Raw genomic sequence first — 27,191 nt, forward strand, 5'->3', positions numbered from 1 at the left:
GTCATTTTACCGTCAGATATGTGTAACTGTGGTGGAGACTCAATGATTTCTCTTAAACTAAATAGAAATAATCAGCTACTCGTTGAACTGAAATATTGCTGCATAAACAGGAACCTTCAGTGTTTATACACACTCACTTTGTGAGGTTCACCTGTTCAACTGCTTGTTAAGGCAAATAGCTCATCAGCACTTCATCACATGGAAGTAACTCTGTGTACTGAGGCATCCAGACGTGGTGAAGTTCAAACCGAGCGTCAGGATGGGGAAGAAAGGGGATTTAAGTGAGCGAACAGGGCCGGGCTGCTCTGAGTATCTAAACTAAGGTTTACAGAGAATGGTCCGAAGAAGAGAAACCATCCAGAGGACAATGAGCAGACTTGTCAACACACAGCAGCAGAAACTGAGAAGATTGGAAAACGCTGCCTGGTCTGAATTCAGATGGTCGGGTCAGAATTTGGCATAAACAGCATGAACATCCATCCCTTTCTAACCACAGTGTGCCCATCTTCTGACGGCTACTTCCAGCAGGATGAAGCACCGTGTCACACAGCTCACATCGTCTCAAACTGGTTTCTGGAACATGACACAGAGTTCACCAGATCTGTCTGTCGACTGCAATCATGTCGATATGGACCAAAACCTCAGGAGCGTTTCCAACACTGTGTTGAAGCTACGCCACTAAGAATTAAAGCAGCTCTGAAAGCAGAAAAATGGTCCAACTCAGTAATGGTAAGGTGTGCCTAATGAAGCGGCCGGACAGCGTGTATAATTTGATTGTTGATGGTTCAGGTGCTGATCAGTGATTGGACTGAAGGCCTCAGCTCGGTTTAAACTGTTTGCTATGCAGGTTACTTATTGATGAATTAACGTCATATAAAGCTGCAGCAGCTGACCTGTGATCACTTTAAGACTCTTTTATGGTGTGCAGAGTTTCAGAGTGACGGCAGCCTGCAGACACAGAGGACTGATGTCGGAGAAGGAGCAGAGCATTTCCTCTTCTTCTACACAGACCTGGTCCAGACAGCAGAGAGCTGCAGAGGGAAGAAGTTCATGGAAGAAGCTGAGTAAGTGACACTTTGATTCATTTAACAAAGTCTCCGAGCAGAGAGAGATTTCCTCTGGTCATGTGAGCTGAGAGTAAACAGCAACAATCAGTGTGCTGATGAGGAGCTGCAGCTTGTTAGCAACATGAAATGTTTCCCACTCAGTCTGCTGCTGTTTTCTCCTCCAACAGAGGAACTCTGACTGGAATGTGCTGTTAAAAAACTATGACATCCAGACAGAGCTGTTGGACTGGAATCTGACCCTGTTTAACTTGAATGTTCAAGTTATTTTATGAAAGATCATAATTCAGGTGTGTCTGGAGCCTCTGGGTGTGACCATGTGGACTCATCAGTGGGTTCATATAATAATATGGATAATATTGTTAAATAATATTTAACAGAGAGCAGTGAGCGCCCCCTGGTGGTTCCTGTGAGTCTGCAGTGATCCTGCAGGATGGATTTCTGGAGTCCTGCTGCTACTTATCTGCAGTGTAGCTCTTCATGTACAGTTCAGTCCTGCATTCAGCCCATCAGAGAGTTTCAGAGCAGATTTATCATCATGCTGCAGGTTCAGATCATCAGTGTGTGTCAGTGAATGGAAATGTTTCATCATCATCATCATCAGGATCATGATGTCTGTGCTGCTCCATGCCTCCATCTAGTGGACTGATGAAAGTACAGCAGCTGATCTTTTTACAGCCCAAATGATGGAAAGGAGGATTTGAGTTGATGTGCAGATGAATGATTTGTGTTTCCTCTGCAGATGAAGGTAGAAAGTGTGTGTGAGCTGATGTAAGTTCAGCAGCATGGATCAGTGTGAGGACACTAAAACCTCTCTGTGTGGGGAACATGAGAGCAAGAGCAAAGCTCAGAGGTGAGAGGACCATCTCTAACTGTCCATGACTCTTCTCCATGTCAGAGCTCAGCACTCACATCACCAAACCACCTTTATTCACAGTAAAAAAAAAAAGTTAAGTGTTGTGTTAAAGACCAGAACAGCAACAAACTTCTCATGATGCTGGACATGGACCTAAACTTCAACCTGCATCCGGACCAAGCTCTGTCACCAGCTTCATATTTTCTAACCCAGAAACACTGAATATGAACCATCAGTCGAGCCAAGACTAGTCTGGACTGCATTCAGCTCTTGAAAGACAGCTTCTGAAGTAAACTGAAGCTGAAAGTTACTCAGATTAGCTTTATGGTGAAATATTTTAAACCTTCTTCACACACACTCTTGTTACGTTCTTAGTAATTTACTTTTGCATCAGTTTTATTAGTTTTCGTTGCATTATAGAGAACTTTCCGGCTTCTTTTTCTCTTTTAGAGCAAAGATGGAGACACCTGTGGAGCACCTGGAGGACCCTCTAACCCAGGCAGCTCCACCCCCTTCAGCAGGTAGGAGTCCAACAGTTTCTGCATGGAGACACCAGTAAGACACATGATGCTTAAACTGAGTCTGACCAATCACAGCTCCGGGTGTTTCTGTGTGGTTCCTTCAGCCTTCAGTTAGCAGTGACCGTTAGACTCTTTAACTACGTTATAAACCCTTTAATACAACTGCAGCAGTGGGCAGGAGGCAGGGTACAACACCCCACATTCACCTGTCAGTCAACTCTGATATGTAAGGAAAAACACCAGTAACCATGGTGATAAGTGCCTAACAGTCTTATGTGATTGAAATTCCTTTAATCTAAAGATCTCTGCAGCCTGCCATCGGTTTGATGCCATCATTAAACAGAATGTAGAATGAGTTTTTAGGTGATATCTTCTCCAGAATAACCAGAAACAAGTATAGAAGCCTGTTCTATCCCGCTGATATCTGATCCAACACATCAGCCTTCATATCAGAGAGTATACGTCAGATTAAAATGAACTTTGATTTGGTCATTGAATCTCTACATTATTTTTGGTCACTGTCAGAGCGAACTCCGCTGCTTATTAAGTTCAGATCTTTATGTGCAGCTGTCTGGATATTAATGGCAGATAGATATAAACTTTGCACAAATTATAAAAGTTTTCATTTTGGTTTTGGAAACAAAAGTCTAAAAATGTTTTAGTTATAATTGTGTTTATTTTGAAAATGCTTCAGATTTTCATCACTACTTTATAGTATTAGCTTTAATTTATCTTCAAACAGACCCACCCATCAAAAACCGTCTGGTTAAATATAGAACAAACCATTTCTGATCAAGTTATCTTTGATCTGAAACAGGGACAACAGCAATGACTCTGACAGCCTGGAAGGTTCATAAAATCACAAGCACTCTTCTTGTGATTTACCCCAATTTTTGGAATACCTTGACTTTCAACCTTTTATGTCATTAAAATATTGTTTAACACCCTGGTCCCATTTTCTCATTTGGTTTGGGTGTGTGATATTAGGAAGAAACACTTTTTGGGAAATCTTCCACACTTCCCTGAGCCTCACAGCCATATGATCAACAAAAGCACAATGAAAGCTATGTTCATGCCATCATTCACCACTGACTGTCAGCTTTCAAAATGTACATGGACCCCTGAAGTAGTCATGATTCACACACATTAGTTTTACATTTCAACAACATTTACTGAAAAGTGAGATTCGTGTTCATGTCTTTGACACCTTGCAGAGAGCGAACTCAACAGAATACGAGCAGAGTTTGTGCATAGGGTGCCAGCAATAATCCTCAAGCTGCTGCTTGATGCCCTCTTAGAAGATGGTGTCTTCAATGATTTGGAGAAAGAAGCAATAATTGAGGAGAACCACATCAGAGCAGATAAGGCACGAAACCTCATCGATTATGTAAGAAGGAAAGGAGAGGAAGCCAGCAGGAAGATGATGGAACGTCTTCAAAAATTAGATCCTACACTTTCCTCTCAGCTGGGTTTGTTGTCTGGCCCATCAGCACAAAAAGGTAAGGCCACATATTTCTGTTATAAGGGCTTATATTTTTATATTCAGTTATATTGACCAAATTAGTCTTTTGGACTAATAATTTAAACATCTCTTAAAGAGCTGACATCCCTTAGGGCCCTTTAAGACCAAGTGTGACATGTGCTTAGCCTTAGTTCAGCACACTGGTCGCAAATTACAGAGCAAAATAGACACATTATTTTGTTGTTGGCAGGCAGGCAGGCAGGAAGCTATTGGGTGTTATGTATTGTAGGCTATTTGTACTCAATAAGGAGGGTTAATCTGTCCTGTTCCCATCTATGTTGCAATGCACTGCTGCACTGACAGTGATTCTGTGGGTGCAGGAGGGATCATCGTGAATAATTCACCCAAACAACCAGCTCCTCCATTTTTGCCTTAATAACGTGCACTTTTCCTGCACAGCGACAAACCATCATTACACAATGCAAGCTGTTGAAATGAATGGGTTACAGAGTGAAGCGGTGGGATTGTCTCATGAGGTCAGAGAGGGCCATTAGTAGGGGAGCAGTGTCATTTTTACAGACTTGAACCAACACCAGTTCAGTTCCACATTAGTTTGTGTAGTAGCTGCATCTGTGAGGCATGATAGATACAGTGGAGTCCATCTTTAACTTCGGTAGCAGTGGGAGAAAGACGTGTTTGGGAGATGCTCTTCAGTGGTATTTTCTGAGGGTGTACCTCTTGGTTTATGTTAGGAAATGTCTGGAGTAGTCTGTTTTCTGAGGGCTTTGAACAGGGTTATGGTTGCTAATGTGTTTGTAGCAAAGAATCTGTGATTAAGATGCGTTTGGATGTGTGTTTCAGAAGGAAGCTCCACCTGTGCAGCAGCAGGTGAATGTAGGGTTTGCAGTAAAGTTTGGTGTCGAGGCTCTTCTGCAGTTGCTCAAAATTGTTTGATGTATTTATTTTTTTCACTTGGAGTGTTTTTAGTGGGATTATCTTCTTGTTTTTCTTGGTTTGTGTTGTTCTTATGGTTGTTATGGTTGGTAGTTTGTGGAAAAGTTGTGTTCTGGTTTTTCTGAGAAAGTTCTTGAGTTGCTTCCCTTACTGAGAGCTTTGAATTGGGTGTGTGATTCACAACTCCAAATGTTTTACACCAAACTGTTACAAGTTGTTTTGTTATAGGGTTTGCAGACATGTGATCCTCCCCGTGTTAGAATGAATTGATAGGGACAAAAACATCGAAATTATTTGTGTCTTTCATTTGCAATAATAGCTTATATTCATGACTGTAACTAAGATAAGTGTCTCATCAGAGATTGAGGGAAATTTAGCTTTAAAGGCATGTGATTTCAGACTTTATTTTCTTTATATTTACGCTCCATACGCTGCTCAGTAACAGGAAATCTTCTTATCTTCCATTTTGTCATTCAGAGCTTCTTCACAGGTGTCAACACAAACTCAAGTGTAACTTGAGGAAAAAGTTCCAGCGTGTGTTTGAGGGGATTCCTAAAGCAGGAAAGCCAACCCTTCTGAATCAGATCTACACAGAGCTCTACATCACAGAGGGAGGGACCGGAGAGGTCGATGATGAACATGAGGTCAGACAGATTGAAGCAGCATCCAGGAAAGCAGGCAGAGCAGAAACAACCATCAGACAAGAAGACATCTTTAAAGGCCCACATGGAGATGAACCAATCAGAACAGTGATGACAAAGGGAGTGGCTGGCATTGGGAAAACAGTCTTAACACAGAAGTTCACTCTGGACTGGGCTGAAGGCAAAGCCAACCAGGACATCCAGCTCATGTTTCCATTCACTTTCAGACAGCTGAATGTGCTGAGAGAGAGAAAGTTCAGCTTGGTGGAACTGGTTCATCACTTCTTTACTGAAGTTGAAGAAGCAGGAATCTGCAGCTTTGAACAGTTCCAGGTTGTGTTCATCTTTGACGGTCTGGATGAGTATCGACTTCCTCTGGACTTCCACAGCAAGGAGCCCCTGACTGATGCTACAGAGCCCACCTCAGTGGATGTGCTGCTGACAAACCTCATCAGGGGGAAGCTGCTTCCCTCTGCTCGCCTCTGGATAACCACACAACCTGCAGCAGCCAATCAGATCCCTTCTAGCTGTGTTGGCATGGTGACAGAGGTCAGAGGGTTCAGTGACCCACAGAAGGAGGAGTACTTCAGGAAGAGATTCAGAGATGAGGAGCAGGCCAGCAGGATCATCTCCCACATCCAGACATCCCGAAGCCTCCACATCATGTGCCACATCCCAGTCTTCTGCTGGATCACTGCTACAGTTCTGGAGGATGTGTTGAAAACCAGAGAGGGAGCAGAGCTGCCCAACACCCTGACTGAGATGTACCTTCAATTCCTGGTGGTTCAGGTCGAAGTGAAGAAGGTCAAGTATGATGGAGGAGCTGCGACAGATCCACACTGGAGTCCAGAGAGCAGGAAGATGATTGAGTCTCTGGGAAAACTGGCTTTTGAGCAGCTGCAGAAAGGAAACCTGATCTTCTATGAATCAGACCTGACAGAGTGTGGCATCGATATCTCAGCAGCCTCAGTGTACTCAGGAGTGTTCACACAGATCTTTAAAGAGGAGAGCGGGCTGTACCAGGAGAAGGTGTTCTGCTTCATCCATCTGAGTGTTCAGGAGTTTCTGGCTGCTCTTCATGTCCATCTGACCTTCATCAACTCTGGACTCAACCTGATGGGAGAACAATCAAAGTATCAGAAGTCTGAAACACTAAAAGAGACTCTCTTCTACCAAAGTGCTGTGAACAAGGCCTTAGAGAGTCCAAATGGACACCTGGACCTGTTCCTCCGCTTCCTCCTGGGTCTTTCACTGCAGACCAATCAGAGGCTCCTACGAGGCCTGCTGACACAGACAGGAAGTAGCTCACAGACCAATCAGGAAACAGTCCGTTACATCAAGAAGAAGATCAGTGAGAATCTGTCTGCAGAGAGAAGCATCAATCTGTTCCACTGTCTGAATGAACTGAATGATCGTTCTCTGGTGGAGGAGATCCAACAGGCCCTGAGTTCAGGAAGTCTCTCCACAGATAATCTGTCTCCTGCTCAGTGGTCAGCTCTGGTCTTCATCTTACTGTCATCAGGAAAAGATCTGGATGAGTTTGACCTGAAGAAATACTCTGCTTCGGAAGAAGACCTTCTGTGGCTGCTGCCAGTGGTCAAAGCTTCCAACAAAGCTCTGTGAGTACATATATTTTATTTCACGAAACAATAATGTAATTTTAATAAAAAACAAAAGTATGTTTTTCATTGTCATTGTGTCTTTAGAATGAGTGGCTGTAACCTCTCAGAAAGAAGCTGCAAAGCACTGTCCTCCGTTGTAAGCTCCCAGTTCTCCAGTGTCAGAGAACTTGGCCTGAATAACAATGACCTACAGGATTCAGGATTGGAGCAGCTTTCTGAGGGACTGGAGAGTCCACACTGTAAACTCAAAACTGTCAGGTTAGATCATGTTTGTGAATTAGATCTTATAGTTGCTTTGAAGACTACCAAATCATAGCTTTGAAATGTTTTAAAACAAGATTTCAAATTGAGATTCTTGTTTTTCATCAGTCGTGGCAATTCATTGTCTGATTCATTAGGGAAAGACAAAAAATGTGTCCTGTTTTCAGTTGAGATTTGGGTATGGTGTATCAAGTGTGACCAAAATTTTAGACAAAAAATTAGAAAATTTAAAAATAAACATCAAAATGTATTTCTTGTCCACTGTCAACCAGACTGAGTCTGTGTAACCTCTCAGAGAGAAGCTGTGAAGCTCTGTCCTCAGTTCTCAGCTCCCAGTCCTCTTGTCTAATAGAACTGGACCTAAGTAACAACGACCTGCAAGATTCAGGGGTAAAGCAGCTGTCTGTTGGACTTGGGAGTCCACACTGTGGACTTGAAACTCTCAGGTAGGGATTCCTTAAACTATTCACTTGATGACTTTTTTCATGTACAAATTCATTTATCAATAGAAGATGTAAAAAGTTTGTTTTTTATTTCTGATTGTCAGAGCAGTTGTCTAACAAACCTTTAAGGGAGCTACATTTGGGATTACTTGGGTCTTTTCCACAACTAGAAATTAACAAAATGGATTATTGAGTGCATTGTTTCCCGGTTTTGCCTATCTTGTGTCTTATTCTGTGTGTCTGCAGCCTGTCAGGCTGTCTGATCACAGAGGAAGGCTGTGTTTATCTAGTCGCAGCTCTGACGTCCAACCCTTCACACCTGAGTGAGCTGGACCTGAGCTACAATCATCCAGGAGAGGCAGGGATGACGATTCTGACTACATGCCTGGAGGATCCACAGTGGAAACTGAGCACTCTCAGGTACATTTTCTCCGTCTTCCTTCGTTAAGCCCTGTCATTTTTACTTTGCCTGTTGTCATAACCAATTAATTTCAAACAGATCTCTAAATGCCAATTTATTTTCATCTTCTTAGATGAAGACTACTTTTTCAGGATTGTACTTTTTCCTCTTTTTTGTACTATTTCCAAGATAGCAGCGCACAAAAGTGCGGAAGCTCTTGGCTTTCTGTCTAGGAAAATGTTATGTGTGTTTTTAGGAAGTGTAGTGTGTATCAGAATGTGGTGCTTTCTTTATAGCTATACAGAGCTCATTAACATTGCCATTAATGATTCTGGCCATTCTAATGTTGTCACTATAGAAAAAAAGAGGTAAAGAATTCGGAACTGAGACTGTCTCATGACCATTGTTGTTTTGCAAAGCTGTTAAAGTTTGTGTTGAAGGCTGCCGTGCCCTTGTCTGTGCTTTGCTATAAGTTTGATGTCAACACCACCACATCCCAAAGAGAACTGAGCCCATCCCACGGCATGCGTGAGCCAGCCTCAGTGGGAGGTGCCAAAATTTCGTCCCATCTGACGTCACTTCTTACCCTCTCTCCCTCTCAAATCCGCCACAAGGAACACAGGGACGAGCCAGCTTTGGTTAATTGCAAAATAAAATGAAGGAATTTTGGGAATGAATGTTAAATGACTAACAGTAATCTGAACTGTGATAGTTAGCCACACTTAGCACATCATTATAACCTTCTGGTGAAGTGGTTGAATTGAAACAACCACTTATTACACTAACAACGCAACTGTTTGTATAACCCATTTAAGAATTTAAGAAAAAGAAAACACCCCTAAACAGGTCTACCTAAAAAGTCCGTTAGACAACTCTGCTCATTCAGAACTCTGCTACTCGAGTCCTCACTAAGACCAAAAAAGTGGACCACATCAGTCCAGCTCTGAGTTCTTTACACTGGCTGCCTGTCCTTCAGAGGATAGACTTTAAATTTCTGATGCTGGTCTATGAAGCTCTGAATGGTCCAGGACCAAAATACATCAGTTACCTCCTGACCCAGTATGAACCTTCCAGAACTCTCAGGTCATCTGGATCCGGGCTTTTATCAGTTCCCAGAATCAGAACCAGACATGGAGAAGCTGCATTCAGCTTCTATACTCTACATGTCTGGAACAAACTCCCAGAAAGCCTCAGATCAGCTGAAACACTCAGTGGATTTAAGTCCAGGCTGAAGACACACCTATTTTCAGCTGCGTTTGAATAAAGCTCCAAATCTGAAGCTTGAGTTTCAAAACTTAATCATATTTTCACTACTGATTTTATCTATTGTTCTTATTTCTTTCTTTTTTGTTTAAATTTTACATCATGCTTTTTATTTATACTGTTTTAATGTCTCTGTAAAGCACTTTGAATCACCTTATTTTTTAATTGTGCTATACAAATAAACTTGCCTTGCCTTACCACCTCCTACTGCACGGGAGAATGTACAGTTAGTCATAGTCATGAACTATATGAGACTATCCATATGTAATAATTACAGTACACTCTAAGAGGCAGTACAAAATTCCTCAGGGGCCACCAATTGAATAACCGGGACTAGATCTTTACCCTTGCAGAGTTACTGAGGCTGAAATGGGTTTCCTTCAGCCTTAGAGATAGGGTTAGGAGCTCGGCCATCTGGAGGGCATCTAGATAGGATGATTCCTGGTCATCTTATATATCCTGGGATTATATATCTCTTCTGGCCCGGGAACGACTTGGGATCCCACATGAGTAGCTAGAGAGTGTTGCTGGGGAGAGGGATGTCTGGGTTTCCCTCCTGGACCTGTTGCCTCCACAACCCAACCTCAGATAAGCAGACGAAAATGGATTGATGGATGGATGCAGAGTGCCACCAGAGAGGACAATACACTGGACCGTGTATACTTCAATTTCAAACATGCATATAGAACAATCCCACTACCACATCTGGGTTTTTATGCCCATATTTCCACGCTCCGTATCCTGGCCTACACATTCCTCAGGAAGCAAACCAAGCCAGTTACAAGGACTGTTAAAACCTGGCCAGACGATGCTTTTTCTCAGCTGCAATCCCGCATCACCCTCACATATTGGATTGTCTTTGAACAACAAGATGTCACAAGGAGTGGGTGCAAAAGGACTCAATAGCTGGACACACAAAATGGGATATGGCAAGGAGTGTTTTTCTTTTAATGTAGCTTGAAGGCGAGAACAGGATTTGTCAGCATGTAAGTTTGCAGGCACAACGGAGTTAGGTCTCTGGCAGAGGACACGCTTCTGGGAAGGTACACAGAGTTGGTGCTCACACCCATAGACACACAAGACAGAGGGAGGAGAAAGTTTGAAAGACAGATGAGGTAGAAGGAGGGTCAGCACCTAAGAGGGCAAGGGGACCATAACACAAGACCTACAAGGCTTCACTGATACGGTACTGTCTTCTGTTCTATTCTATTCTATTCTATTCTATTCTATTCTATTCTATTTAGTTTAGTTCTAGCCAGTTTAGTTTATTCTATTCTAGAATAGTTTATTCACTGTATGAAGGTAGGTCCCTTACATGTTTATTCTGGCTTAGCACACTGACAGCTGATGGAAACTTTTAGTTAGTCCCATCAGGTTGGATGGCGCCAGTGTACAAGGCAGTTCGTCTTCCTGGTTTGATAAGTTTTTTGTTTATTATTGTTAGTTTTCTATGTATTGTAAAGATGTTGCAGCCTTTCTTGTTTATGATCGCAAATCACTTCTTGAAATTAGAGCCTTTGAGGATTCGGCATCAAAATATTATCTGGAAAGTTGGACTGCAAGACTTCCTCCCTTGCTGACAGAAATACTGGCACACCTGCATCATTTATCTGTGGATGCTTCACATCGGAAATACTTCAGACATTGCGGAAACAAGGAGGTGTGCTAGTTACAACCAAGGTCGCAACTCAGTGTTCACTGAGGCCAAAAGGTCGGTGTCTTCATCCTATTGTTCCTGGCTTCCTGGATCTATCAGTTCCTGACCCACTCCAACTGGCTGCTCCTTCTGCGAGGATTTGGATCCTCCATGGCGGCATAAATTTTAAAAAACCTTCACCAGATGATTCGGGCGACATCTGCCTGAGAGGATCTCATTCTGTATTTGGCTTTGTTCAATGTTAGATTGCTGGCTCATAACACCTTTCTGCTTAAGGACTTCTTAACTTCATGTGAGTTGGATTTTGCACATTTTGTGGCTGGTATTGCACTTAAACATGATAATTTCTTAATTTCTTAATTGTTAAAAATAGAGGTGACTGGGCTTTTCCAGTAGTTGGTCCCACTCTCTGGAACAACTTACCTGTACCAGTAAGATCAGCTCAGAATGTTGCTACCTTTAAAACTCTGCTGAACCTTAGTTGCTTTTAAATGTACTAAATGTAGCTATAAATAAATTTGACCTTGACCATCAGAAGTTGACAAATTAATCTTTAATCAAGAAAAAAAATCTTCATATTGTGCTGAATGTAAAATTTCCAGAAAAGGTCCTGAGAGATGTGACTTTCAAGGAGTTTTTACAGTGTTCTTCATATATGAATGTCATGTTTTGGAGATGGAGGCGAAGGAGAACTCAGATGCAGACACGGGACAGGAGCCAGGAGGAAACTTAAACGGTTTATTTATAATAGAAATGAAAATCATAGCTCGGCTGGAAATACCAAAAAAAACTAAACTAGAAAAAACAACAAACACCTGAGGAAAAAATAACAAAAAATAGTCTGTACATTACGTGGACCAGGAACCAGACAACCAGGGTAAACCATGGGTTGCTATGACGGAGGATCTGACAATGACTGAATGACAACTGGGAGTTTAAATGCACAGGAGGGTGATGAGGCAGCTGAGGGAAGAAACACAGGTGAAGTGAGTGGAGCTGACGACTGGAAGGAGGGAACTGAGGAAAGGTGAGGAAATGGCAAGGCTAACTAAGAGACCAAACAGACTAACCAGAAAAACACACAAAAAATAAATGGATCGTGACAGTGAAGACATGAAAAGGAGAAGATGGTTGAAAGAAGCAGTTTTGTACATGTCAGTGTTGCTTTCATTCCAGTCTAGTTTCCAGATGCTCCATTCCAGTGAAGGTGTTCAGATGTTTTCCTGTTCCTTTCCCAGTGTAGAACAATGTGTGTGTGAGAGCCATGTAATGTCCATGTTTGCATGCTGACTGTGCTGGTCTGTGCTGCTCTGACCCCCCTCCTCCTTTCAGGGTGGAGCCTGCTGGAGAACGATGGCTGACACCAGGTCTGAGGAAGTGTAAGTGTGTTCTTCATCTGATTCATGACATCCAACTATCTGCACACTGTCACATCACTCATTGATAAAAGTGAACAGATGATAGATCAATAACTGCAGCTGGATTGTGTTTGTTCTCTCCATTAGATTCCTGTCAACTCACAATCGACACAAACACAGTGAACGGATACCTGAAACTGTCTGACAACAACAGGAAGGTGACACTTGTGGCAGAGGTTCAGTCATATCCTGATCATCCAGAAAGATTTGACTTTTGGCCTCAGCTGCTGTGTAGCAATGGTCTGACTGGTCGCTGTTACTGGGAGGTCGAGTGGAGGGGATTTGTTTATATCGCCTTGAGTTACAGAGGAATCGAAAGGAGAGGAGACAGAACTGACTGTGCGTTTGGAAGTAATGACGAGTCCTGGAGTCTGAGGTGCTCTGATGATGGCCGTTACTCTATCAGGCACAACAAAAAAACAACACCCTCCTCCTCCTCCTCCTCTGTCTCTAACAGAGCAGCAGTGTATGTGGACCGTCCTGCTGGCACTCTGTCCTTCTACAGAGTCTCCTCTGACACACTGATCCACCTCCACACCTTCAACACCACATTCACTGAAGAACCTCTGCATCCCGGATTTGGGTTCTGGCCGGGTTCCTCAGTCTCACTAAACTCAGTTGAGTATAAAAATAGAAATAGAATAGAAAAATACTTTGTTTATCCCCCAATGGGGGAAATTCAAATTCGTCAAGTAGCTCAACATTTTTTAAAATATTTACAATGATTGTATTAACAACAATAAAAAACAATAATAATAATACTACTACTAACTAAATAATAATAAATGACTAAATGGCAAAATAAACAAATAAATAAAAATCAATCAATGAATTTGAGAAGAACTCAGCAGTCACTGTTATAAAGCCTATAAATATTATATAATTAATATATTATATTAATTATAATTAATATAACCATATTATATATAATTATAAAGAATATCTTCCTGTTAGAGAACATAATTAATAACAGTCTTAACTTATCTTTCTCCTTCACACTAAAAGAAAAGTTGTCCCCTTAATATCTTGAATTAGTTTATTTATATTTTGATTAGTTCTGAATGATTCCTTGGAAAATTCTTCCTCTTCCACTCCCTAAATAATTAATACGGGATCCGTAATCCAGTTCTGGTGAATATTAGTGTATCAGTTACATGTAAAGTAGTGTGTCTTTAATATCTCATTTGATGAAGTGGTGAAGAATTAAAAATGATCCGATACAAATTGTTTGGGAGGCCAGTTCTTGCTTTTCCCTTAGTGCTCTGATACTAATTTTGTGACTGTCCATTTCAGGATGCCAGACCCAAACTTCTGCCTGAGTCTGCCAGCGTATCATACAGGTATGAGCTACTGAATAAAGAGATAAATCTCATTATTTCTGTATGTTCCTCACTTGCCTCAACAACCAAAGTATAGTGTCAAGTTTTAAGTTGTTAGGATGAGCTCACAACTTTGGACAATACTTTCATGTTAAGTTTGTCACAAGTTTGCTGCTGTGAAAGTGTAAGGGAGCAGGTCGTTTAGGCCATTGCCGTTTAGGCCCCCCTGCAGTCGTTTAGGCCAACAGAGGAGTCGTTTAGGCCACAGGGAGCAGTCGTTTAGGCCCCCCTGCAGTCGTTTAGGCCAGGCTACCTGAGCAGCTGAAATCTTTATTATTGTACATTTGTTTTTATAAGATATAAGTCAGCTCTACTGGTCTGTCTGGGTAGCCTACATATCTATGGTAAATATTGGCCATGTTTATTTTGCAGTTATTCATAGGATATAAACATTAAACATTAAAACACACACAAGCGCACGAAAGACGCTTAAGAGAACTGCGAGTTGCTTGGAAATTGGAAGAGGAGATGCAAAACTGCCAACAAACGTGTGAAAATAAACCACATGCACACATTCGTTGGACAATAGGCCTAATTATTAATAATAATTCGTTATTTAGAAGCCCGTTTGCGAGATGGGACGTGGTTGCGGGCTTCTAAATAATTACAGCATTATTGTCCAATGAATGTGGCAAAGCGGATGATTATTTCCACAATTTTATGAATTTATAAATCACCATTTATTAATTAAAAAAAAACGTTTCAACACTAAAGTTGGTTATTAAATAATTTACCATAGATATGTAGGCTACCCAGACAGACCAGTAGAGCTGACTTATATCTTATAATAACGAATGTACAATAATAAAGATTTCAGCTGCTCAGGTAGCCTGGCCTAAATGACTGCTCCCTGTGGCCTAAACGACTCCTCTGTCGGCCTAAACGACTGCAGGGGGGCCTAAACGACTGGGGCCTAAACGGCAATGGCCTAAACGACCTGTAACCAAGTGTAATAACTTTACACAACCTTACTATGAATCATCGTTTACCATAAAACAATGGGCAAACACATCAGTTTTCAAAACATATGAAGGAGATTTATTGGCATTCAACCATGTAAAAGAACATTTTGAAAAAACAGTCATTAAATCTTGTTCAAGAGATTCAGAGTTTGCTAAAAAATTAGCATCACTGTCACATGATACAAACAAAACAACCATATGTTGTAAATGTCATTAAGGAACAACTATCACCTCAGAGAATCTTCCAGTGAGTGTTGAAAAGACTGTTTTTCTGAGCTTGTTATCAATACCAGCTGTTTGAATTTTGGCTCTGCTGTAAAGAAGCAGGGAGTGGCTATCAAGCGGTTATCAGCAAAGCACAACAAGCTTCTGCAGGTTGAATTTGGTTTTCATACTAAATGAATTTGTAAAACTCACTATAACGGACTGAGCATGTACTGACACCAGACTTAAAACTAAATTTAAGGCCTGATATAGATTTGTGGTCTAGGAGTAGAATGAGAGTCTATTTCATAGAGCTGACTGTTCCTTGGGAGGAATTAGTAGCAGAAGCATATGAAAGGAAAAAGCTTAGATATGTGGAGTTGGGGGCAGAAGCAGAGCAGCGAGGATGGAAGGTTAGAATTTGTCCAGTGGAAGTAGGATGTAGAGGATTTGTTGCAAAGTCTGTTGTCTCATTGTTGAGGGAGCTGGGTGTAAGTGGACAGAATGTGAGGAAAATAGTGAAAGAAGTGTCAGATGAAGCAGTAAAATCCAGTCTGTGGATTTGGATTAGAAGAGGCAATAGCAGCTGGGGGCCCAGCAGGGGCAGCACTTAGGGTAAACAGACTTTTGGAAAAAGCAAAGAAGAAATTCAAGATATTTAAGTGGAGGGTTTGGCCCATGTGATCCTTTTGAAAACAGGCGGCCATTTTGGGTGATTTTAGTTTTTGCTGGCATTTTTGCTGATTATAGGACTGTTTAGGTGAGTTTGTCTGTTGAATCTGTGTGTCTTATCCTGCCTCCACCTCTGGCACCCTCTATACTTTCATTACCCCCTACCCGAACCAGGGTTTGAATCCCATTCCTGCTTATCTTACCTCTTTTATTTCTCCCCCTACCCGAACCAGGGTTTGCATCCCCACCCCGCTGTGACTGGTGTGCAGTTGGTGAGAGTGAGGTGTATGGCTTTGATTTTGCTGGCGTTCTTAGTGACTGTAGGATTGTTTAGGTGAGTTTGTCTGCTGAATCTGCTAGTGTGTCTTGTCCTGCCTCCACCTCTGGCACTGGCACCCTCTATATTTTCATTACCCCCTACCCGAACCAGGGTTTGAATCCCATTCCTGCTTATCTTACCTCTTTTATTTCTCCCCCTACCCAAACCAGGGTTTGCATCCCCACCCCGCTGTTACTGGTGTGCAGTTGGTGAAGAGGCTGAGGTAGCTTGTGGCTGTGGGAGGAAAAAAAAAGATGGTTGTTGTGGTGTGAGGAGCAGTGATGGCTGGCATTAGGGGCGTGACTCTTGGGCGCCAGTGGTCATTGTCTAGCCTCCTGGAGGTGTCGTGGGCCCAACTAGACGAAACACTGATGAAAGGAGGTTCCCACCTGATGACCCAAATGATATGTTGGTCAGCACTGCTCACTGGTCTATATGGGGAGTATAGGGAATTACTCACTGAGTCTGGTCCTTTTTTATTTTTTAAATTTTTTTTCTTTAGCACAAGTTTCTTGTGTTTACCTTGAATACACCCACAAAAACAGGCAAATACTGTATCCTCTCTCTGTAAGTGGCAGAACAGTTTGTTTGCCCTTTTGATTTCAGCACAATAATTAAAACTTTGGCATAGTTGTAAAGTTTCATAGTTTTGGAGAGACAGCCCATAATAAATGATAATCATTTGCACCATGGAACATGACAGACATTTCAGGAGTGATGTGGAAGGGTACAGCTTGAGGTTGTTCAGACTGCACTATGACTAATGCGCTGCTTCTGAGAGCCATCACAGAATTATTTTTAATGTTAAAAAACAGCTGTCTTATCAGTCGCAGAAAAAACAGAGAAGAGGACACTTAATTAAAGGACCACTCCGGGGCATTTGAAACGCAATCCCATTGCTAGAGGTGGTCAAATACTGACAGTAGGACACAGACTGGTGCAAATCTGCGCTCCCTGTGCGGCGATTGCGCTGTTTGCGCAGCCTGTCATGCTAGCCAAATACGTGGAGGCTAAGGGGCAAATTCTAAACCTTCCACGTAAAACAACAACTGGCACACTGCAGAAACGTCACACCACTTTATAAACCATCCGACAATAAAGTCACAAGTCTTACCATCAAAACCATATGCATGGTTCTTACATTACTGGCATGGGGACGTTACAAAACAACTTTATAAACAGCCTGTCACTTACCTGTTGTTGGTATGCACGCGCATGTGAAAGCCCAAAAGAGTCAATGGACGATACTCCCATATACAAAGCAATTATCTTCTCTAGAAAAACTGCATTCAAGTATTTAAAACATTACAACAATATTACTGGCCATGTAACAACATGTAGTATTCCCGCACCATTTTGTGGCTTTACCAACCCCACTTTTTTTCCGTCTTCATAAGCACTGCTATGTTTTGCTTCGCTGCCGGTGAAGTTCCTGCCAGCATGACAGGCTGCGCAAACAGCGCAATCGCCGCACAGGGAGCGCCGATTTGCACCTGTCTGTGTCCTACTGTCAGTATTTGACAACCTCTAGCAATGGGATTGCGCTTCAAATGCCCCTTTAAGTCTCTCCACAAAACATTTATCTGTAACAATATGCATCTATAACCTGATGGTATGTTGTATTTATGTCCATGAGCAACCATTAAAGGCAGATAAGATCCTTAAAAAACAACTTACAGTCTTACTTGCAGTCTTACTTACAGTTTTCTATTAACTGCTGTTTGTCTTTGAAGAACTGATGGAGGTGCAGTTAAAGCCTCAAGAGGCCAAACCTGTGAGTATTGAAGATGTGTCTCCTTATAATGAATCCATTGAATTTAACCTCAACTTTTGACATTTCCGTAATATTTTTTTTTCTTCTCCTCTCAGGTGTCACTGACATCAAAACATTCAAGTCTGATTTGTCTGAGGATGACACAGAACTGATGGAGGTGAGAGACAAAAGACTATTTCTTTGTTCCATACAGATTTAAGGGCTGTAACACTCAGCTGGTGTTTATATATATACCCATCTATATTTACTAAAACTTGGAGCTTCTGTAACCTTTGTGTGCAGTAACGTAAAAAAAATTGTTGTCAGACATAAAGCCAATATTCTCCAAATTATCCAAGTCTTGGTAATCCTGAGAGCTTCAATAAGGGCAACGAGAAGCCTTTCTGATGAGAGGTAAAATGTTTCCAAGAACCAAGAAAAATAAATCCCAAATAAATCTTTGAATTAGGCTCTGTCAAAAATTTATAATAATAATAATAAACTTTATTTCACAGACTCAAGGTCCAGATAAGAATATGCAATACATTAAAAAGACATTAAAAGACATACAACCCCCCACCCCACACACAGAGACAATCATTTCATTAAAAATCAGATTGGGGATAGGCCCACATACAATTGGCTTTTCCAGTATTTCCAGATGTCAGAATTGTATCTCTTCAACGAGAGCAAAGGATGAAGCTCAAGGAGGACTTGAGCAACAAACACGGTCGGCATGTGCAGTGGCTATGTTGGATCTCCAACAGACAGCTGAGAGCCCGGGTATGAGCGCAGATCTGATGCAGACAGCCGAGCATCCAGCTGACAACCCACAATCAGAGGGCATCAGTGGGAATGGAACAGTAGATTATCCTTTGCTCTCGTTGAAGAGATGCCTTGGATTTCGGCTTAGTGGTTTCATAACCGAGCTTGACCGTCGGAGCCCAGTCTACCGACTCAACGTCACCCCAAGCGCTAGGGACGCCTAAAAAGTCACAATGAAGCCCATATTAGACTACCGGAAACTTAATAATCATTACTAAGTAAATGAGTATTTAACAACAACCCAATGCTATATAAACAGAGCCACAAAAACAAAGTTAGCAGTTAGCAAACATACCTCTGACGAAGTGGTCGCTGCAGACACGAGTAAACAGACTCTGCTCCTCCCGACTGCAGACGTAAGTTTAAAATCCATTTTTTACGGCGTTGTTCTGTTAGCTTTTTATATTTCTCACCTTTGTGTACGACCACCTTTGGTATTCTAAAAAAAACTTTTGTCCTTTTCACGGGTAGAACGGTTGGAGCAGCCGTAAACAGCACAAAACACGGGCATCTTGCTTGCAGTTCTATGGGCAGAATTCACTTCCTGACATCCATCTGGATTTCGCGCGTTCGCGATGCAGCACTGTGACGTCACGTGAAACCCTCCTATTGTCCAGTGATCGCTGGGATAGTCTTGTCATGATAGCCTCATCTAGTGCTGGGAGATATGACCAAAAATACATATCACAGTATTTTTTTTTCATGCATAATTAGGTGTTCACAGCATTTTCTACAGATTGAGAACAGAATAGCTGGGTTTCACTTGACGTCACTTCCGTATTTTCTAAGCGCGCGAACCTAAGTGGTGGGCAACCTGAGCTGGAGCCCATTGAAAACACTATGTTTTGTCTGCCACTTTTTTTCCCAAAATGCCTCAGTTTTGTGCCGTTTTTGGATGTTGCAATCGGTCTAACCGAGAGAAGGGAAAGGCTTACTATCGAGTACCTAAGATAATCGCCCATAGAGGTGAGAAATGGAAAAAACTCACAGAACAACGCCGCAAAAAGTGGATAGCTAACCTACGTTTACAGACTGGAGGAGCTGAATCTGCAAATGCTTGTGTCTGCGGTGACCACTTCGTCAAAGGTATGCGCGAAATCTAACTGTTTTGTAGTAGTGCAGTAAAGGATTATGTTGTTAAATGCCAGTCAACAGTAATGTAATACGGGCTACGTTTGGGCTTTGTTTTGAAGGCTGCCCCAGCGCGTTGTTAGCTACTGAGTCAGTGGACTGGGCTCCGACTGTCAAGCTGGGTTACCAAAACACAGAGCTAAGACACCGTCATCAGTGTTTCATGCGATCTCTGAGAGTGGTTGATCTAAACAAACAAATTTGTACCGTCGTCACAATCTTCACGTTTCAGTAGTATCCACGAAGTGCTTAAGTGCTAACAGGGCACATTAGCTCCCAAGTTCTTGACAACAGAATCGCTCGCTCTCTCTCTCTCTTGTGCATTAGGCTAACAAAGACACAATGTCAGCATTTGGATATTTGGATCTCGGCATTTTATCAAAACATAAACATTTTTTATTGTTATTTGAGTGCCAACATTCACAGCTCGGCATTCAACATTTTAAGTTCTGCTTTACTGCCCAGCCCTGCACTACACACTGCATTTTCCACTGGGATAATGCACCATAAACAACACAGAAAACAAACTTACCCTGGCCAACACCAAAACACAATCATTCTGTAGACGTTTTACTCCGAGTTTGCTGATCCATCCGCTGTGGTAATAGTTGTATGCCTCCAAACCTTTGTGGGCCTTCATCTGTTGCTTGGTGTAGTAAGACGTCTGGAGAACCAGGTAGCTCGTCATGTCCACAGCCTCTATTTTCGGCAAATCGTTCCGGTCTTGCGAAAATTCAGACATTTTTATTAAATATGGGTCACGACCAATGTATTTCCCTACTAAAGCCAAATACCTTTCCCTATATGCCGGCTCCAAACCACCACTCATCTCCATGTTGTTGTTATTGTAGTCAAGCTTCCTGCCCACCAGCCTAAATTCGTGCGCTCCCGTGATGACGTAACTGAAACCCTCCTATTACTGCAGTAGATTAACTTAGGATGGTCTATTTTACCGTCATAGAATAACGCCCAACAAAATGATGCTGTTTACAAAGAAGTGCTACTCATGATTCTAATGAAGTGAAGAATCGGAACGCAAACACAATTGCTGTCAAAATACAGAACTTTTACTGTGCGTCTTGAAGTGACATTTGGCTCCACTTTTCTTTTGCTTTCCCCGTGTTACCTGCTGATGTGGCGGATGCTGACCTTAACTTCATGCATTCTTGATATTCTAAGACATGCTTACAGCTAAGGTGATGGAGCAAATTGCTCGTGTTGCCACCTCCAGCGACAACTGTAGCCCGACAACACTTGCATAAAATGGTTGTTTGGTCGACGTCGGATTTTTTTAAACCAAAAAACTTCCAAACTACAGACACGGAGTTCTGTTGATTTGTGCTACTTCGTCGAGAAATGCTACTTGATGGGTTTCTACCTCTGTATATCAAATAAAGTCATTTATTTACAGTCAAGTACGTTTTTTTTGTCTCTCGTGTGTAATTATAAAAAGTGTAATGAAATTGATTTATTTAAAGCTGCCGTCGGCAGGTTTTCAAAATCCGAGTCTAAAGTCGGAAAATTCGAACTGATACAACTTTCAGGTCCCTCCCCCTCTGTGGACGAGGTTGTGCACGTGAGTTCACACCAGTGTGAGCGCACACAAGCTGGGGGCAGACTCATGCTCAGCATGGAAGACGTGGTTGGTGACTGTTCTGCTCAGATAATAGATAAATAATAAACCTAACGTGATTGGTTAAAAACAGCCGGGAGCGCTCGATTTTTGCAGGCACGATTACAGGCTTCAGAGGGAGCTACAGAATTCGGGATTTTTCCTAAACAGCCTATTTAATATTTTACTTCCAGAATCCCATGACAGTTCAAGCTAATATGACTAAAAAAAAGTTGCCGACGGCAGCTTTAAGAGGGTAGCATATTTTGATAGTCCAATAACACCCTGTTAAATTATGCTCTCCCTTCTCAATGCATTCATGTAAAACGACTTATCACCTCACTGCCACTGTAAGATGAATGGCAGCATGTTCATAACATTTTCTAATCAATATTTAAGAGGGTAGCACATTTTGATAATCCAATAACACCCTGTTAAATAATGCTCCCCCTGTTCTCAATGCATTCATGACAATGATGGAGCAGAGTCACCTAAATAAAGACAGAAGTGTCCCTCAGAAAGGTACTTGTGAACTGTAGTCCAGTTTTCTTCCATTCCTAAAAACAGCATTGCTGTTATTAATTAATGTTTTTATATAGAAGAGAAAAATTGTGTATTTATTGTGAGAGAGAAAAGCCGCTGCCTCATGGATAACGTAACTTTCATAGGCGCCTTCCACTTATTCAACATGCTCAAATATGCGCCATATTTCAGACACCCCATTTGTGCATGTTAAGCTAACTGCTTGTTAATACGATAAGTGTTTTATTACTTTGCATGTCTTCCAAAAGAGAAAACATCAGGATTTTGAGGATGTTACAGTTACACACCAAGACGCAGGGTAGCAAAACATTATGGGCGTGAAAACGAAACTTAGAAAATCGGCTCGGCTCGGCGCATGCGCAAAACCACAAAGTAGCAATTCTCGACAAGTAGGAGAAATCGACAGAACACCGGCTCCTTTTTTTGGCACAAGTTCTTCTGTGTCAGCATGTTCTACTAGTTCTGCAGCTTCGATTTCAGAACTTTCCATGTCTATCCTATCCACCTTCACCTTACGCAAGTGCTTATTACCACCTTGCACCCATCGACAGTAAACATGCGTGTTTAGAAGCGCAACACTGAAAAGGGTCCCGTCTCAAACAATGTCGCGCGACGCAGCGTTCCCCCCGTTGTGTAATCAAATACACCGGTATGGCGGTATATTAAAAATTCATATCATCACGAAATTATAAACCGGTATTCGGTGTGAACCGGTATACCGCCCAGCACTAGCCTCATCCATAATTTATTTACAGTCTGTGCACTGAGCAGTTTTATCTTGTCTGGCTGCATCAAGCTTACACATCACATTAAATGCTACTTTAAACTGTATAATGTTTGAACTGTAGATCATGCTTTAGATAGATTTGGACTCCAATTGAATATTTTTTGTAAAGGTAGGTTATTTAACATAACCTGATTAATATTGTTCCTGAATTGCAGCTTCCATCCAGCTTTACACCTGAAATGGAAACTAAATGTTCACCAATCTCATACAGGTAATTTAATTGTTGTTTTTAGTAGTTTTCTTTGTAATTAAATGGTTCGCTCATGAATCACAGTAAGATTCTCCTCAACTCTGTTTCACTTTTTTGCTGCATTTTAACAGTATTAAGTCACATTTTAAGTAGAATATTGTGGGATTGGGTGCTCCTATGACATATCTGTGTGGCATATCTGGAGCTGATCAAGATTCAGCTCTCCACATTTCAGCCACTGCTGTTTTCGTAGCCTTAGACTTTTGTCCTCTCCAATTTTGTGCATTGTTCAGAACTTTGTTTATCCCACACAGAGAGGGAAGACAGGAACTGAAGAAGTGTTTTCATAGAGAAAAGGTTTAGAATTTGCACTCTACCTTCAGAGTCACACACAGTGTGGGAGCTTTTGTTTTACATGCAGTTCTATGCCTTGTGTCTGTAAACAGATGCTCTCAAAATTTCTCAACTGCTTGTGTAATTTAGAATGAAATTTTGTGTTTTAGTTTTTTACAAATGCATTTTTTTCTTTAAATTTACAAATTATTCTTATACATGCACAGATTTCCCTGGCAGATATATTTCAGATAATGACAAAGCTTGATTTACAGCAAGATATTGTGGAATAATTTGATTTGTTTTTTGGTTGACTCAATTTGAACCCATTAAATTCACTCTTCTGTTTGGGGGGCTACCAGGAGCTGGTTCAGTTGTTAGCAGTGATTAATAAGTTATTCATATTCGAGAAAAAACATTTGGTGAAAATAGTTCATTATAGTAACTAATAATAATTGATCATTAATCATGGGGCACCACTGACTGACTGACTGACAGACAGACTTAAGCCATCAGGCCCACCCTCCTTGCCTCTCTAAACCGTTTCTGATTTTCAAACATTCATAATTTTGAAATCACCAAGCCCTTCCATGTCTTACAGGTTCAGGTGTCCTGGTCCAGGTACGTTCCAGTGTACTCTGACTAGAATGGTGTTTGTTGTGACTCAGAAGACAGAGCTGCTGTACAGGACTGTCCAGTGGCCCAACAGTCTCCTAGAGTCAGCTGGCAAGACCCCCGCAGGGCTGCTGTTCAACATCACGTGTTCTGAGGGTGCAGTCCGTCAGCTCCACCTCCCACACTGTGAAACAAAAAATGGTGAGTACTGTCCTGTCCTCAATGCTTCATAAAGTTGCAAAGATTTGTTTAAAAGTTTGTCATTCATTCACTAAAGTGCCAGAAAACATGGCATTGTAAATCCACATGAGACCAAATAAATGATTAGAAAACAGAAAAGAAAAAATTTGTAGGCAAAGGATAGAGGTAGGCTTGTTGATAGCACAAAAATAGAAAGGACAGAAGTTTAACAGCTTTGTGTTTTCACAGCCTTGCGCTCCGATGGCCTGTTGACTGTTGCACACATCAGTGATTCTGATGGAATGACCATCCTGAAGCCACTGAAGATTACAGACACTCATGTAGTTGTGAACGTCCCCCACCTATCCTCCTTTGGCGTCCTCTGGGATGCTCTCCTCAGATTTCTGAAAATCACTGAGCCAGTAAACGGCCAAATCCTGCTGTTCCTCAGAACTCCAGTTAGAGAGCCTCGAACACTGGATGTGTTTGTGCTGCAGGAGAACATCCCTCTGTCAGAGGTAAAGCTAAAAGATGTGTATTACACCTGATGAACCGGAATACCTCTGCTCAGTCACTCTTTCATTATGTTGTCAGCTCTGAATGGAAATCCTGTTCATAGCTTGAAACTGTTAGATGGTGTGATTCTCATTGCTAATTCTTTTTTATTCATTGTCAATATCAGAGCACTGCTGTTGTGTCTTTTTAATAACTAATTAGTATTATTTATCCCAGGTCTCTGTTCAGTTTCTTAACCTTTTTTCAGAGAATATATATTTCTGCCCTCATAATTGCTTCTGTTCCATAAAAATGTCCTGCTGCTGAAGGTTGCTGCTCAGCATGACAATTCTGAGCAAATCAAGATCCCCGCTGACTGTCTTCTCACCTATGGTCAAAGTTACAGTGTCCACTGTGAACCCAAAGCCTTGATGATACAGCCTGAGGTAAGAGGTAGGCCAAGTCACAGCACACAACTGTGTTAATAATAGAGTCACAGTTTAGAAGCAATAATGTTGACATAATGACGTGTTTCTGTTTGTTTTCAGAGTGTACAGTTTCGCATTAAGACAGGACGAAATTACCTTCCAACATTTCAGGTTTTCCTGACTGAGATGCCAAAGAAAGTGACTTTGATGGTCCAAGATAAAAACAGGATGGAAGTTTGGAAATGTGGTTTTTTTCCAACAGGTAAAAAGCTTCACTCTCCTGCTGATACTGGGATATTTTGAAAGGATTAAATCCCATTTAGTTCCCTTTTCCAGTCAAAGTTATCAATGTGTTTCAGTTTGAAAATGTGTTTATTTGCCCCCTTTCTCCCTGTGAAGCTGCCTGAGACTGTATCACCTCGTTTTTTTTTTAATCACATCACCGCAACTGCAAAGCTGAATGTGAGGAGGTTTAAACCTAACAAAGATATAAAGATGACCCAATAAAACAGTTCTTTGAACTACTTTTGCCCACAGTTTCTGTGGTTCCTACACAAAAAAGGAGATCTGCCTCAAATAGTTTAAAGACTTATGGAAATGTTCCCACAGTCTGAAAACACATAGTGTCTTTATTTACTGAGGAAAATCAGGAGAGCTACCTCCCCCAGAATCTGGTCTGCCTCTTTTACAGATAATAATCTCAAAAGGGCATGCAAGCCTTGTGCAACAACTACAGCAAAGCTCACAATAAGATCCTCAACTTTCTCATTGCATCTAGTCATTTAGCAGATGTTTTTTAAAGATGAACATTTCAGCTTTAGTTCAACAAGAAACCATGGTGTAATCATTAAGCACTAAATCTGTTTAAAGGATGAAATACAAGCAGAAAAAGTTCCTCGAACAGATCTGCTGTGATCTGGATGATCTGTATGGCTTTCAGTCGCAGTAATTTATGGAAACAGGAAATTGTTGCGTGAGAGCGGCCATCATCCGAATATCCTCCTAGTACTCACCTGAGGAGGGTACAGAATATCATTAACAACATATCCACCGTGGACACCTTCTTTGTAAGCTCCTCCCATCAAACAGGTGCTTCAGATCAATCCATTCATACAGAGTTAAGAGAAACTTCCTAATCAAAGTTCTGGAACTGCCCACTGGCTGACATAGTGATGCATTGCTGTCTTAGGACCATGACCAAAATTTACTTACATATGATTTCAAGCTACAGATTCATTCCAATAACCTGTACTGTACTTTATGCTGCTGAGGTCTTTTCACCCTGAGTTTAGTTGTATTTCATACAATAGATACCCTATATACTGTGTTTAAGTTACTTAGATTCCCTACTTTCATTGCAGATGTGGATACTGTTACCTTTGGCTTTAGTTGTATTGCCTATGATTTATGTGGGACATTCAGGAATGGTGGAAACCTTCCGACCAATTTGAAGCAAGTTACTGTGCTGTCATGTTGTTTTTGTCTAATATAAAACACAGAAAGGAAGTGAGTGTGTGAGAGTTCTCTGCAGAGCCCAACAGCTAATGTTCAGTCCATAAAGAATAAGCTCAATGTGGCATGTGGCTTAAATATCTACATCCGGAGCTGCTCTGTTGGGGTATTTTGCAAGTTATATCTGTTATATATTATAGTTATATATAGTTATATATTCAACTACTTCAACAACTTCAAAGTCAGTCAAGGACATGAAGACCAACAACAGGAACCAGATAAAGGACAACTTGTAGCCTTCTGATCCCAGATAAATGTGGAGAAGATTATGTCATGATATATCATTACCCACAGATACATGAACTTTTTCAAAAGCCATCTTTTGAGTGGCTGCACAGAGGGTGCACATTTATGAGGCTACACTGACAACTGTGGTCAACCCTGGTCTAGGTTTAATGCCAAAAGCTCAGCGCTCTGAAATGGGATTTGGGAGCAGCAGATTTGAAGTTTGATTAACAGTAGGAGCACTGGAACAGCCCAATAAACTACAGGTTTAAAACCATAGTAAAATTAATGATATTTGTTGTATTTTAAGCAGAAACTTCTAGCAGACACATTCTATAGGACTATACCCTAACTACAAACAACTAAACCACACCTGCAATGTGGGATTAGTGGATAATTAAACACAGCAACAGTAAAAGTGACTTTCATTTCAAGACTTGTGGGATCTTTTTTTAAAGGTTTTT

The 27,191-nt window shown here is 41.4% G+C and overlaps 1 protein-coding gene across 4 annotated transcripts in view; it reads left to right on the forward strand.

Annotated features, from left to right (window-relative positions):
- LOC142391919 (NLR family CARD domain-containing protein 3-like) overlaps positions 1–27,191 on the forward strand; it is a 35,997-nt gene that overhangs the window by 3,816 nt on the left and 4,990 nt on the right. Inside the window, exons 2-19 of one of the 4 annotated variants that reach the window (XM_075478097.1) lie at positions 929–1,064; positions 1,807–1,917; positions 2,371–2,441; positions 3,656–3,940; positions 5,335–7,117; positions 7,205–7,378; positions 7,654–7,827; positions 8,071–8,244; positions 12,477–12,523; positions 12,650–13,179; positions 13,856–13,902; positions 17,832–17,872; positions 17,968–18,029; positions 22,905–22,960; positions 23,874–24,088; positions 24,317–24,585; positions 24,892–25,008; positions 25,111–25,252. In XM_075478097.1, coding sequence (XP_075334212.1) covers positions 1,850–1,917; positions 2,371–2,441; positions 3,656–3,940; positions 5,335–7,117; positions 7,205–7,378; positions 7,654–7,827; positions 8,071–8,244; positions 12,477–12,523; positions 12,650–13,179; positions 13,856–13,902; positions 17,832–17,872; positions 17,968–18,029; positions 22,905–22,960; positions 23,874–24,088; positions 24,317–24,585; positions 24,892–25,008; positions 25,111–25,252 — 4,255 coding nt within the window. In that variant the 5' untranslated portion in view covers positions 929–1,064; positions 1,807–1,849. Of the gene's footprint in view, positions 1–928; positions 1,065–1,806; positions 1,918–1,948; positions 2,248–2,370; positions 2,442–3,655; positions 3,941–5,334; positions 7,118–7,204; positions 7,379–7,653; positions 7,828–8,070; positions 8,245–12,476; positions 12,524–12,649; positions 13,180–13,855; positions 13,903–17,831; positions 17,873–17,967; positions 18,030–22,904; positions 22,961–23,873; positions 24,089–24,316; positions 24,586–24,891; positions 25,016–25,110; positions 25,253–27,191 lie in introns of those variants that run through there. The other 3 variants (XM_075478100.1, XM_075478099.1, XM_075478101.1) reach the window with 3 other exon arrangements.

This window comes from Odontesthes bonariensis, chromosome 11 (assembly GCF_027942865.1).
Source record: "Odontesthes bonariensis isolate fOdoBon6 chromosome 11, fOdoBon6.hap1, whole genome shotgun sequence".
NCBI lineage: Eukaryota > Metazoa > Chordata > Actinopteri > Atheriniformes > Atherinopsidae > Odontesthes > Odontesthes bonariensis.